Source organism: Amphiura filiformis, chromosome 2, assembly GCF_039555335.1.
Source record: "Amphiura filiformis chromosome 2, Afil_fr2py, whole genome shotgun sequence".
In the NCBI taxonomy this organism is placed as follows: domain Eukaryota; kingdom Metazoa; phylum Echinodermata; class Ophiuroidea; order Amphilepidida; family Amphiuridae; genus Amphiura; species Amphiura filiformis.
The window spans coordinates 85,634,240-85,649,602 of record NC_092629.1 but is presented as its reverse complement, the minus strand read 5'-3'; the positions used below and the strand labels follow the sequence as shown (position 1 = coordinate 85,649,602).

Genomic DNA, 15,363 nt, shown 5'->3' with positions numbered 1-15,363 from the left:
TGTGACATAGTCTTAAGGTGGTCTCTAACATGTGACATAGTCTTAAGGTGGCCTAACATGTGACATAGTCTTAAGGTGGTCTAACATGTGACATAGTCTTAAGGTGGCCTAACATGTGACATAGTCTTAAGGTGGTCTAACATGTGACATAGTCTTAAGGTGGTCTAACATGTGACATAGTCAAATTGGACCAGTTGTTTGTCACTACAATCAAACTTTGAAACAGTCCATTCAAGAAATCCAGGGGTTATAACTGTGCAAGGCCCTCACTGCAATAGCTGCTCTTGACACTTTCTACATTCTACCGTAAATGTTCGCCTAATAGCGCATCATGTGCATATAGAGGGCTCCCTCCTCTGAAATCCCAACGAGAATTAAGGTTCTGTGCTCTTATTTACTGGGGGGAATTTTACGGGAGGGCACTTTTAGGTTGTGCCTAAAATTCCACTAGTGCCAAGGGAGCGCATAGCGCCATTAGACAAACGTTTACGGTATATTGTACATATTTGCCACCTGGCTCCACCTGGCAGCTATTGCAGATGGGGTGCTTCTTGCACAAACCCTCAAAATGATGAAATTCATTTGAATTTGTTGTCTGCATCTGTATCACAGCACACACTTTGCGGGTAGAACCTCGTTTTGAGATGACAATGCGATTGGCGAATAGGAAACTGTGTTGTAATTTATGTCTGACGACACACATAGAATACAAATTGGACATTGTCATATGACCGATCTGCAGAAGATCATGAAGCTGTGGATCACCAAGTGCCACTTTAACTGGACAACAATGTTCAGGTGACAACTCTCCAAAGTTTCCCTGGTCCAAAGGCTCCTTTGGAAAACGTAATTTACCATTCGCTAGTCGGAACTCTGAAAATGGTTCGCTAGTCTGAATTCTGAAAAAGGTTCGCTAGTCTGATCAGGTTCTCTAGTCCATGGGTTCGCTAAATCCGAATAGTAAATAAGGTTCTTTAGTCCGAATATAGAATAAGGCTTGCTAACCCTAACCATAACACTAACCCTTATTCTATATTCGGACTAGCGACACTTCTGACTAGAGAACCTTCATACTAGCGACCCTTCAGACTAGAGAGAAGTCATGCAATGTTCAATCATAAAAATGCAATCTAATATTGCATAATAAACTCATTTATAATTCTCTCACATAATTACTTTTAATATATGCATTATATATATATATATCTATATGAGCTCAAATTCAAACTTTTGTGACAAACAAGATTTGCTTATATATATTTTCTCCCACAAAAATTAATTACATCATAATTATCACTAAGACTTAAAATATGAATAGACAGTTATCATAAAAACACCAAACAATTTTTTGATGTAGAAAACAGCAAAATGTTTCAAATGTTATGAACATGTTCATGCTCATAAACATTTTGATAACATTTAAATGTTGGGTTATGTATAGGTCATGAAACATTTTGCAAATGATTGTTGAAAAAACAATACAACATTTTAAAAATGTTGTCAAAATGTTATTGTAAAATATTTTTCACAAACATTTTTGGAAAACATTTTAAGATTATGTTTGAATATTTAACATCTAGTTTTGAAAAAATGCTTTCTGAGTTTTACTAAGATGTTTGATACCCTTATATAACCTGACACTGGGCTGTTCCATTTAAGATCCACACTCCCCATGTGGAAGATTTTGGAAGTATCTTCCACAGGGGGAGTATGAAAATCAAATGGATTAAACACAATAGGCAGTTCCATTTGAATTTCATACACCCCCTGAGAAAGATTCAACCATAATCGTCCACAGAGGGAGGGTAGATGTCAAGTAGAGCTGGTTAATGTGCTTATTAAATTTGCAATTCATACTCCCCCTGTGGAAGATATTTCCAAAATCTTCCACAGGGGTAGTGTGGATTTTAAATGGAATAGCCCATTTAAATATTTTATGTAAAACATTTGCTGTATGCTGGGATACTCATTCAACTCAATGTTTTATATACAAATACAAACTCCTGATGCTACAAAACCACATAGATAATAGTTGTGTGGGAAAATAAATGGTTGCTAAGAGGGAGAATGGTTGCTGGGAAACACCGTTACTAAGCAACACATGCTTGTTGCTAAGACACACACATGCACAGCAAGTACAGCATTATAACCTATCAATAATCGTGGACACCATGTTTTGTAGACTTTGGAGCGATTGCGAATGAATACCACTGTGCACTTCCATGATTTCTTCAGTGGTTAAAACCTCACCTGCGTCGGAGTCTAATATACACATGTTGGATATGAAGGAGAGTGCAATGACTTTAATCCCACAATGCCTTGCTCCAACCACTTCAACACAAGTGCTCATTCCTGTAATGGGAAAGAAAGGGTGGAAAAAACAGTATATGTCATGAATTAATGAACTGGTTTGGTTTTTGTGTGTGTTTTTTTTTGGGGGGGGAAGTAAAAATGCATGTTCAGGTTCTTGTTTAATATAAGTACAGTCCAACCTCTGTTATCCGTACCTCTTTTATACGGATCTCTCTGTTATCCACCTGTGAAATCTTCACAGGAAAACACGCTTTGGATGATTTGACTCCTTGATTCCATGCACTGAGTGCTTAGAATGACATGTCTATGTTGCATAAAGCACTCAAATGCTGCCATCTTTTAGTGTTATTACCCCAGGTTGAAACAATATTTTGTTGTCCCAATTTCAGTTACTGGGGCAGTCAATGCAGAATTACATGTAATTCACTTATCCAGATTTTTCACTTATACGGACAATGCTTGGTCCCATCATGGCTGGATAAAAGAGGTTGGAGTGTAGTTTGATGTTTCTTAATGTTTTACCCTACGATGTGTTCTGATAGAAGCCAAACATAGCTATTTCACACCTTTTTTATTTTGCCATTTTAAACTTTGGTACCCTAAGGGGTCGTCCATAATTTTCGCCATTTTAAGTTATGCACAAAGCGTGCGTAAGAGGGGGGGAGGGGGTAAAAATGTTGGGCATGTGTGCATAAGAAAAATGGCGATTTGTTTGAGCAATAAAAAAATAAAAGTGTAAAATAATGGTATTTCCCAACATTTTATTCATAGTTTTATAACCTAGGAAAAATTTAATGAAATTGTTTAACAAATTCTATTTTTATAGTGATTTTATCTCTAATGTTGTATTTTGAGTAAACAGAAAATTCCTAAAAGTTGAAATACTAAATTCAAGTCTCTCTTTCGTCAAACACAGTTTAAATCTGGGTAAGTTTTTTGAGACCCAGTTGTATACATACTCACCCAAACAAAATTGAGAAGCCGTGGCCCCTTCACCGGTCTGTGATGCAAGGAAGGATGTGCACCTTGATTTCGGATATTTTGTTTGAAGTAATATTATTTTTTGTTTTAGATGTGGAATTCTTTAAACCAAGAAAGAACTGCCACGCATGCCATTAGGAATGGATGGTGCATCTGAAATGGGGAAAGGAAATAAAGTTTCAAGGAGACCCCCGGGGAGGAGACCTTCACACCATTCCTACAGTTTAATTTTGATATATGGGTACTCCAGTCTCCCGCACCAATGTTACATCGTATACGCCCGCACTAATATCCAAAAAGTATTTGGATCAGTAGTAGACCCCTACTCATGGCAAATTTTTCGCCATTTTATTTGTGCATAACTCGAGGGGGAGGGGGGTAAAAAGTTATGCACGCTTTGTGCGTAAGTGAAAATGGCGAAAATTATGGACGGCCCCTAAGCAAGTATATGTATTTTGCTTGGAAAAGTATACCCTTTTTCTTGATTTTTGGCGTTTTTGACACCCTAAACAGGTACAGCGCTGTACTTGCCCAATGCTGAAAAACGACCCTTAATTGACTTGTTTTTATACCCGAGCATGGTGTCCACCTTGAAATACAAATGTAATATTCAGTCTACATCGAAAAACTCGCAATAATTTTGTCTTGAAGAAGTCACAGCTAATCCTGATGAAAGGTTAACAGTTTTATACTGATTCAACAGCGAACACATTTATGTCAATTTGTATGCATCAACTTTTTGAGATTGAACATGTTATATGCACTTTAGTATCACATGAGTTTGCGATAACATGCATTAACTTTTTGAGATTTAACTATAAAGTAGTCAAGGATGGAAAACTTTAGAAACAATTGCATACACACATACAGGCTGTTTCAAAGTGATTAATTGGTACCCAACAGTTTTCAGTGATTGTGGACAAGACTGTGAAATCAAATTAAACCTAATTTGAAGCTACATGTAAATGTGTTATTCCAGTTGAAATCCACACACCCCTATGGAATACATGACCTTAATCTCTCACACATAAGGAGTGTAAATTTCAAATGGAGTCACCCATTCAGGTAACCCCATTTAAAATTCACACTCCCTGTGTGGAAGATTAAGGTCATGTCTTAGATGGTGTATTACAGATATCAACTGGAACAGCCAAATGTTACAAAAGATCACTAAACTATAAATTCTTGATATTTCAAGAGCATCCAATGTTGAATTTGGAAGAAGGTTTACAAAAAATATCAGAACTTGAGAGAACCAACTGTTTTGATAAAGCCTGTATAACAAAACACTGCAAAATCATTCTTTCTACAACTACCTTCTGCTTTTCAGGCTTCTGCCGTTTATAATCTTGCAAACTCTGCTCAGTTACCGCACACTGCTTTTCAAGGTTTACAAAACTGAACTTTTGCTGCAATTTTTAATTTCACAAGCAAATAGAAACTAAAAGCTTCAACAAGCAAGAAGCACATTCTGATCAGTGAACATAAAGTAAAATTATGCACATGCATGCAGCTTACACACTTTATAATAATTTGCACAAACTAAATACTTCAGCAACATGCAGCACAGCAGGAACAGAAAAGGTTAGTTGCCAGCATAACCCCAAAATCAAAATTGCCTGTCATGCTTATCATAATGTCATGGTTTTAGCTTCAATATAAATAGCTTAAAATTAGGAATCTAGGCAGCTCTTTCCAGGTACAAATTTAGCATCGGGTTATTCCATTCAAAGTCCATACTCCCCCTGTGAAAGGTTTTGGAAATATCTTCCACAGGTGGAGTATGAATTTCAAATGTAGTTAGCACATTAACCAACTCTATTTGAAACGCACCCTCCCTTTATTGAACATTCAGGTTGAGTTGCTTTTAGAGGGAGCATCAAATTCAAATGGAACTGCATAATGTGTTCATTCCAATTGAAATTCCAACTCCCCCTGTGGCAGATATTTCCAATACCTTCCACAGGGGTAGTGTGGATTTTAAATGGAACAGCCCATTTGAGTGGCCATTTTGGTATTTGGTGGGAAATTTGACTTCCAAAATCAATCAGTTGAAGTAACCATGACGATATGATTTACTCCCCCTCCCTGTAAGCAAGCCTTCATCAATACCTTCTGCGTTCTTACAAGTCACATTCACTTTATTCTCTCGACCATATTCGCCACTAACGTCTGTACCGACACCTCCCGTGAGCGTCCCGCTTCAAGAACTTCTTCGTGATTCGGCATCCCATTGCAATCATCGTAACCCAGTATAGCGAGATTCGACACCAAAGTTAGTCCAAATGTACGCATCCCACAATGCCTACCAGCAGTCACCTCGGGGCAAGTACTCATACCTGGGTGGTGGATGAGTGAGTGAGTGAGAAGAGCAAAGAATGTTGGGATAGCGGTTAGTATAGGGGAAAATTAGTAGCAACATGATGAGAAAATTAAATTAAAACACAAAGACAACAAATTCAAACACACACAAAATTTATGGATGCAGTTAAGGGATCTGGAATGAGCGTTTTGACAGTATTTTTTATGGAACATGAGAGCACCTCAGACGTATCGAATTGCATTTTGAATACGAAGCATGTCTTTCTGATATCAAATAATTTTCATTTTTTGAAAATCACGATATAATACAAATTTTATGACAAATTATAAAAATTTGATATTTTTCAAATTTTTGATATATAACAGTCCTTGATGTAAATTTTAAAAATCTAATGATATATTCTTAAAGTGTATGTAGCTGGGAGGAAAAGCCGACGACCAATTGAAAATTTTGACCTTTCATATTGAAGATATGGATTTTTTCCCAAAAAGACCTAATTTTTTTTGGTGTTTTGGGAAAAAATCCATATCTTCAATACTGAAAAGGTCAAAATTTTCAATTAATCGTCGGCTTTTCATCCCACCTACATACACGTTAAGTATAAATCATCAGATTTATAAAGTTTACTTGAGTACTGTTAAATATCAAAAATATCAATTTTAATGATTTGCCATAAAATGTGTATTACATTGCTAATTTCAAAAAATCAAAATTATTTGATATCAGAAGGACATTCTTCGTATTCAGAATGTAATTCGATATGTCTGATGTGCTCCAATGTCCCACAATAAATTGTAAGAGGCCAGATATAGGATAGATACTAATTGGTATTGTGATTCCTATTGTCTTAGGAATCACGATACTAATTGCCAAATTAATTATCTTATCAAAACATACTTAGTAATTCATAACCTAGCTTGGTGGCACCAACACCTGGGTATACCAAATTATGATAACCTGTAAGTGTCAACCACTTACATTATCATCATAATGATCACTTAAGTTTCTTTAAGTGCAGTCCAAACGCACAGTCGTGATCTCTCATGTTATGATCTCTCATGGGTTGAGTAGTACCAAAAACACCTTTAGAAATAGGCCCTGTTAAGGGGATAATTATGTTTACTAATAAATACTACGAGAGATCTGGTTAAGTTAATGAGATGATAATGATAGATCTTTAGAAAGTGAGTTTGGAACCACCCAGGGGTTGGGGCCTGCCTAAGCAAGCCTAGGTACTTCTCTGATCACTTGTGGTTTGGATCTCATGATGAGAAGACATATTCAGCCGATATTAACTAACTAACCACCTTACCGAAGAAGAAGGATAATTAAAATCTATGATAACCAGCAATATTTCTGTGTGTGACAACTTGTGTTATTAACTGTTAGAGGAAGGACCCATGCAAGTCGGTAGCATCAAAATGGAGACTCGACAAAATACTGTCCAAACGTTCATACCCCTTCCCGAAAAAAAATTTGTTGCTTTTTGATTTTTTTTTCTTATGTTTTGCCATAAGAAAATATCACAATACAATTTTGCACCAGTGCTTTTCCAGGGCAGAATAAGTTTTTGAAATAGCAGATCATTGGTGTCAGTCCACTATAAAGTGCATCCATCAAATATCATAAACAAAATTAAACTAAACAATAAATAGACGCTAACACAAAAGTTGTGGAATGCAATTAAAGGTCCTTGTCCCAATCGATCATAGCCTCACCCCCCATTTTACTTCATCAAAACTAAGATTTTGGTATCAAAAGAAATTTGTCTCAATATCTTAGTAAAAATTCAATGTTTTGTTTAGATGGTGTGATGAAAAACATGGTGAATTGTGGTAACCACACTGAAAGTGTATATATCCTATGGGGCATTGTTATACATGTTTTTGCTTCTCATATCGAAACCATAAGAGCAATACAAGTCTTGAAACAAATTTGTGTAATGGTACATGTAGGCCTCAATGTAAGACAGGAAACAGAACATTGGACCATGCCCCTTTACGGCAAGTATAAAATATGAACAGGAAATTTCACGTAAAACATTTGCTCAAAAAAGAGACCCTTATAACTGAGTGTGACATATTATGCTAAATGCTAACACTAATGCTTGAATAAGTTCTATGAACTCAAAACAAGACCAGACTAATAAATTGAGGCCATAGCAATAGCTATTTAAACTGACTGACCTCCCCTTTTTGTAGGAGATTTAAGGCACATGCATGTCTACCATAGGGTGTATGGATTTCAACTGGAATAGGTGATAGGCCCATGTCAATCAGTGGGGTAGTTTCCAAATAAAAAGTTTTTCATAGAATGGAATTTGCTAGTGTGGGTTGAAACTAAGGCTCTCACAAATTCTTGGTATCCAGGTTCCTGCCCGTCCTTGGGCTACCCCGGTCAAAAACCCAGTATAACAGGTTACCTGAATCCAAATTTTTGGTTTTGTTTTTTTCACAAAAATTGAAAAAAGAAGATCCTAAATTACTTGTCATTAAAGGTTGGAAACTACAGACTGCTATTAAAAAGAAAAAGAAAAAGAAATTGCCAATTCTTTTTTCAAAGCTGGATAAAAGTTGTACCTTTTAACTACTTTTGCTTCTATTGAACAGCTAACAATGCAAACTAATTCAATGTGTCCCTAATTTGAATGTGTTGGACACAAAAAATCATGCTCTAAAACTTGGTCTATTTTTGAGATATGATTGCTAAATAGAGGTTAGAACTGTGGCACTGGAAATGAGACTATATAGCCAATCTTACCAACAGCGTCAGCCCCTCCCGTCTGTAAGAACCTCAGCTCAGCTGGTGTCTCGAAAGACGGCCCACAGAGCATTGCGTAGACACCTTCTCTGATGAACGTCTGAAAGCCCAGTTCCTCTGCTATTTCATGAGCTAATTTTCGAAGATTGACGTCGTATGCGTCGGACATGTTGGGAAAACGAGGTCCAAATCTGTAGTGTGGATAATCGGCAATATTTAATCAAACCAATGAGATTGTATTTCTTGTTAACCCCATGGGCACTGCTGTCATTCTTACAGCATCTCTGATTGGTTAACTATATACTCGTCTGACACTGAGTAACCAATCAAAGTACAGCTTTTAGATCTCTTACCAATGTTAAGCTAATCCCCTTCATAATGTGCCTCTGATTGGTTAATTACATGATATACTCATCTGAGTAACCAATCAAAGTAAAGCTTTAAGATCTCTTACCACTTTAAGCTAATCCCCTTCTTACTGTGCCTCTAATTGGTTAATTACATGATATACATGTACTCATGTGGATAATCAATCAAAATACCATAGAATTCAAGAGAATTCCATCTTCATGATCTTCAAGCAAATGCCTCTACAAAAGAGAGGAAAGGCAGATGCCTTCACAAAAACATCATTTGCAGTTGTAAACTTGTAGCAACAATATTGCTAATACAGGTGGCTGTACAATGTACAAAATAAAGAATTAATATAAGACTAAACTATACTATAATGTTGTACTAGGCACCGGAGTGTAATAGCAATTTTCTTTGTTTTATCTTATTTGTTTGGCTCGAAATTAAAAAGGAAATATGCGATCAGTGAAAACTACAAATCACATATAATTGGTTTTAAGTTTCCAAAGCCTATAGTTTTACATTAAAAAAATTAAAATCATTTTGCTATTGACACACCAAGACCCAGTCCACACTAGTATATTTTCGTCATCATGTCGTAATTACCCGATTATGACACGATTATGATACATGAATGATGAGAGCGTCCACACGATCAGCACCTCGTCATTGTGTCGTAACAAATTCACGCTACGGTAATTACGAAGTCCATTGAGTAAACATAAATACAACAACAAAATACGTACACACAGGTAATTTTCATCGGTAATTACGACACGATCATGCTAGAAACCGGCCCAATGATGCCGACGACATTGAGCGGACACACGATACAAATATCATAATACGATTATGACACGATTGATCGACGGGAAAAAACACATTCGTGTGGACAGGGTCCAACTTACTCTTCCATATTAGGTCCCGTAAGAGGATTATGTCCAGCCATACCAGTAAAATTAATGTGATCTTTGATAATCATGACGTCTCCTACATTGTATGATCTGTTGATGCCTCCGGCAGCGTTTGTTACAAATAACGTCTCTACTCCAAGAAGACTCATCACTCGTACTGGTGCTACAATCTACACGAATGAAACAAAAAAAGGTTCATTATGATAGTGTGCTGTTATACATTGTAGTGTTCTTATTTGGTTTTCAAAAGTGGACTTTTCCTTGAGCTTTTCTTTTGTTTGCTATTGATTTTTGGCATGTATAATGACATATATTTTTGCAACATCTCTGGCGACTTTCCGCTCATTTTGTGGTAACATCCAAAAGTTTGTTTGGCTTATATCAGGCAGAAAAACTAAGACTGATAACACTTTGTATTGATATAGAATGGTGTGCACACTGTTGGGCGCAATGCTGTTGTGCGTTGCATAATGCATGACTATACTCTGATCAGCTCGTAAAAGGCGGGGCTCATAACATCGTCGATTGATATAGAATGTCTTACGCACAGCTGGGCGCACTGCGCTTTGCATATTGTGTGACTGACGCTCGCTTTTGTGAACTTAAGCGGGTGTAAATTTGGACTTTATTGACTCGCGCAGTAACATAAATCAAATAATTCTCGCCTATTACGAGCTGATCATAGTATAGTGCACGCTTATGTAAATTTACGCGAGCGTGAGTTAATTTGGACTTTATTGACGCGCACAGCAACAATTAAAAATACCAAATAATTTCTGTCTTATATAAGCCGAACAAACTTTAGTGTGAATAAGTTAAGATTATTGCATTCATACTCACTTGTTGAGAAAGATTTTATCTTGCCCTAGAGAAGTCCTTTTCAGCTGGCTCTCTGAAAAGGACTTCTCTAGGGAAAGATTAAATCTTATTCATGTTTACCTTATTTCAAATCATACTCACTTGTTAAATAACTCATTATTTTAATGTTTTGGTAGTTTGATATTGTAATTTACTATGATCAAAGACCAAAGAAATATAGATAACTGAACTTGGAATAGAAATAGATAACAGAATCTCTAATTGATGTGTCAATATTGAACAGAATTTCTCTTGAGTGTCAAGGTGGAGGTCATCAGATTATTTGATAGGCTCAAGGTTGTAGCAAGTCAACAAACCAGTTTTATTTTCCAACTATTATTAGTTTGACCCAAGTCAAGTCACTTAAGTCACTGGTGTACCAACAATGGGATTGAGTCCCTGATGATGAATATTACTTGCGTCAATCAATTGCCTTGTCACTATCCAACAACAAACTACAATACACCCAAATTTATGTGGAATACACCCAAATGCATGCGGAATGGAATACACACAAATGTATTTGTAATACACTCACATGTTGAAATGTATTAGGAATACGCCCAGATATCTCAGAAATGCACTCAAATCTGTTTTGTGACCTTCCTTCCATGCAGGATAGCCTTCATATATACAATGTAGGTGAAATTGCCCCTGTATACATATCACTGTCTTGAACCGTAGTTTCCATACAAACTACAATACATCCAAATGTATTAGGAATACATCACCTAAATGAATTTGGAATACACCCAATTGTATTAGGATACACTCAAATGTATTGTGAATAAACCCAAATGTATTCGGAATACACCCAATGTATTCGGAATACACCCAATGTATTAGGAATATACACCCAGGAATGTTACCTACCTTCCATGCTGGATAGCCTTCATACAGGTGAAATCGTCCCTGCATACATATCACTGTTTTACCCCGTAGTTTCCCAATTACAAACTGGCTATTGTGTCCTTTTACTGTAAAAAAAAGATAAATTATAAAATGTATTTACTCACTTACATTTTGCATGAGGGAATATAATGCCTACAAACTTTTGCTTGTAAACCCAATTGGTAAATGCTGTGATTAGTCCTTTTTCTAATTCCTTTTAAGGCATTCTATCCCTGCGTTGACAAGAGACAGAGTACTCTCATAGTATACCACAGGCCCTACATTGTATGTGTACATCACATTTCAGTCAGGAGATGATTTAGTATTAGGCAGCAGTAGACCCATAGACTATATGTAATACAGACTATTCATCAACAGTCAAAGTCCCTGCGCTTTGCATGCTGTGAATTCTTGCATATTCATGAGGGCCGATCGTCTGTCGCACATCATGGAACAATCAGCCCGCATTGACTGTTTCGGTTTCGTCTCTTAGATGATAGTAGACCCTACATATATACATGACTGATTGAGGGTACTACGTTCTATAGACCTTTAAAATGGAAATACAAATACATAAATGATTTTTACAGGTTCCCTTTGTTTTCATTTTGAGAATATATACTGGCTAAACACAGGTCGATATAGTCAAGTAATAAACATATTTTGTCACTATTGACCTACATTGCACCAGATAGCAAATCAGTGTACACAGAATATTGAAATGGTAGAAATGCATTATGGGATGTGAATATCATCGTTGGGCAGGAAAAACCTTCAACGTATTTGTGGCCCCTGAACATGTTTAAAACAAAACTGCCAACCAGTTACACAAGGGATTTTGCTTTAAACATGTTCAGGGGCCACTGACACATAAGAGGTTTTTCCTGCCCAACGACGATAGATGTTCTCTGACCTTACCTGTGCTAACTGGAAAATTAGGTATAGAAGAATACTGTATTACAACACTGTCTTCCACCGTGTCTGCTAGTCCCCCCAACCCTGTGCCACATATGATGCCTATAGTTGGTTTGTGATCTGTTTTGCTTCGGATAAACTCTGCAAATGTCTGTAAATCCTGTAATGTATACCTATGCAGGGAAACAAGAAAGGAAACATGGATATAAAATATTAATTTTGTTGTCTTGTATTCAAATTAAAGTTCAGCAAATCATTTTGGTGTATTTGGACCAAAATTGTCATCATTTGGCAATGATATTTGCATTTTCACATGCAATTTGTCCAGGTACAGTCCAATGGGGAGCAGGCAAGACTTTGCCAATTTGCCCACTTGGAAATTTTGCCCAGAAATATGCTGCTACTTGGCCCAACCTAGTCAAAGTTTGCTCAGACTGTTCAGGGGCTGTGCTGTGCATAATTATGCCCCCCCCCTAATCTTTTTAAGAGTGTGTCATAAGTGCGTGCCAAAATTGCTTACCCCCCTCCCCCAGCCTGCCAAACAATCTTTGTCTGCCCCCCCCCCAATTTTATCTTCCCCAGGAAAGAAAAAAGAGCAAGGTGAACTTGATGTGGGGAAACAAGTAAAATACAGACTGGACAGTATGCAGGGGGGGGGGGACAAAAACAGCGAATGTGGGCATTTGAAGTAGGCGAAGTTTGATAGCCAAAAATTACCAGTTCCAAGGCCCACAGAAGTGCTAAACCTGCAAAAACAACAAGTGAGCAATGTTGGGAGCCCTAATTATTATTGCACAGCCCGTAACTCCAAATTGGGATATGGAGTGATTACAGGCTACAGGAACATGAGCCAGGCCAAACCACTGCTGCAAATTCAGAACTTCACATTACTTTGATGATACATCCTCAATGTAGTAGAAAACAGTCAAATCACACTTGAAAAAAATCGGATACCACACCTTTAATGTTTTCTTGTAACCATGGCAACATAGATGAGCACATCAAATTTGTCAGGACATTGCATGATCACATCACTTCCTGGTGCTAGTGTATACATAGTGTACGTGCTCAAATACACTACTCCCTTATTCTAGACAAATACAGCACTCATTTTTTGTAATAAAAATAATTACCTTGTTTTGCCAAATGAAACGGCTAAATCCTAATCATTTAATAGTTTAATAGTTCAAACAGGCAATAAGGGTAAAATTTTAATATTTTTGTAATTAGAGGGAAAATGGGCTAAAAATATAGGGGCCTAAAATTATGCATTATATTTGTAATACTTGGCACAAGTCTAAGCATTCAAAATCTTGAGTATATTTGTATTATTCTGTTATTTTTCTTTGGTCTTGATTGTCACAGCATACCAAAAATGTCCTAAAAATTCACGTTTTTGGCCCTTATTTCCCAAAATAGACCAAATAATACAATTTGACTTAACTGCCATGCAAAGAACTAACTAAGATTAGCATTTAGCTAAATATATTTCATTTGGCAAAACAAGATATTTTCTTTAATCCAAAAAAATTGGTGCTGTATTTTTCTGGAATAGGGAATAGCTCTCAGACAGTATAGTCATATAAACATCTCAAAAAAAGTAACTAACCCCCCTTAAATAATGGCCATTATTCAAAAAGTGGCTATTGTATTACAAATCTGTAAAATGCGTTGGAAGCAGAATTTATTTCTGCGCATTTTGACACCTCATCTGATACGATAGCCCAGAAAACAATAAAACACCGGTCAATTGAATGTAGTGAGGTCCCGATTTGAAAGTTGCACTTGTAAACATACAAATTTTTACAATACAAAAACACTCATATCATTACACAGATTTCCTTCCATTACACTGAATACAAAATCAATACAATTTACTGCAACTTTCAAATCTTGGGTTACATTGATTTAAATGTACACTGTGGCGTCAATAGTTAGTCAATTGCTGCAAATGAGGTGTTAAAATGTGCAGAAATAAATTCTGCTTCCAAGGTATTTTACAGATTTGTAATACAATAGCCCCCTTTTGAATAATGGTCATTAAATAAAGGGGGTTAGTTACTTTTTTTGAGATGTTTTATTTTGAACCAGCTGTAGTCATAATATTTACAGAGAAATTCTGGCTACTGCTAATATAAACTGCCGCTAATATCAATATAATAATATTTTACACATAAAAATTCTATAGATTGATATCAGGTGTTCTATACAGCTCTATCAGGGATGAAAGCTAATTTTCTATTATAAATTCAATTTCTAATGTAATGGTACTAAAACCAATATGGCTATTTTAAATGTATCATGCATATCTTTTTAGAGGGTGGTGCATTGAAGATGTTGCTTTCACAAGATACTAGCTTGGAGCCTGAGGACTCGAGTTGAAACCAACTTCGGCAGCGTAAGAATATCTGATGTCACATCCGGTGGTGCCATCGTGTTGTGCTCTTGGGCAAAGCGCAGGGATCAAAAAACATGGGGGCGAAGGGCGATTCGCCCCCAATTTTCCCAAAATAGCCCCTATGGAAAAAATTGTTAATGGCAAAATACACACATGAGGGCTATTTTTCATTGAATCTGTCAAAAATAGCCCTCGGTATCAAAAAAGTATTTTGAGGCCTGGCAAAGCGCTTTACTTAATTTTGAGTTATAATGTAATTTTCAAGTGTTCAAAAGTACACAGCATAAAATTGTGGTTGATTTAGGCCTACATAATTGAAGTACAAATATCAATACCTGAACAACTATCAAATTAAGTAAATTTTCTTCAAAATCTGTCTCAGAATTCCATTATTTTACGGCAAAAAAAAAGAAGAAAAAAAAAGACATTAGAAAATGGAATTTGCTGTTTCAGCTGACATGGACGCGCTAGAAGAAAAATTAACGTACAAAGCAGCTTTGAGATATATATCTTCTTTTTTTTTAGCCTGATCGATCAAATTATTTTAATTTTGAAACACCATTTGCATACAAAATCAGACAAATGAAAAATAAATGCATTGTAAAACCTGTTTCCACAAAATGAGAGGAAAGTTGCTAATCTTTATTTCTGAGTATAGC

General features: G+C 36.4%; 1 protein-coding gene across 2 annotated transcripts in view; it reads right to left on the bottom strand.

Annotated features, from left to right (window-relative positions):
* Positions 1-335: 335 nt before the first annotated feature.
* Positions 336-15,363, bottom strand: part of LOC140146739 (purine nucleoside phosphorylase-like) — a 29,622-nt gene continuing 14,594 nt past the window's right edge. Inside the window, exons 2-7 of one of the 2 annotated variants that reach the window (XM_072168615.1) lie at positions 12,310-12,479; positions 11,374-11,477; positions 9,637-9,812; positions 8,378-8,568; positions 5,407-5,633; positions 2,218-2,352 (exon numbers count right to left, since the gene is read on the bottom strand). In XM_072168615.1, coding sequence (XP_072024716.1) covers positions 5,431-5,633; positions 8,378-8,568; positions 9,637-9,812; positions 11,374-11,477; positions 12,310-12,479 — 844 coding nt within the window. In that variant the 3' untranslated portion in view covers positions 2,218-2,352; positions 5,407-5,430. Of the gene's footprint in view, positions 2,353-5,406; positions 5,634-8,377; positions 8,569-9,636; positions 9,813-11,373; positions 11,478-12,309; positions 12,480-15,363 lie in introns of both variants that reach the window. The other variant, XM_072168614.1, reaches the window with a different exon arrangement.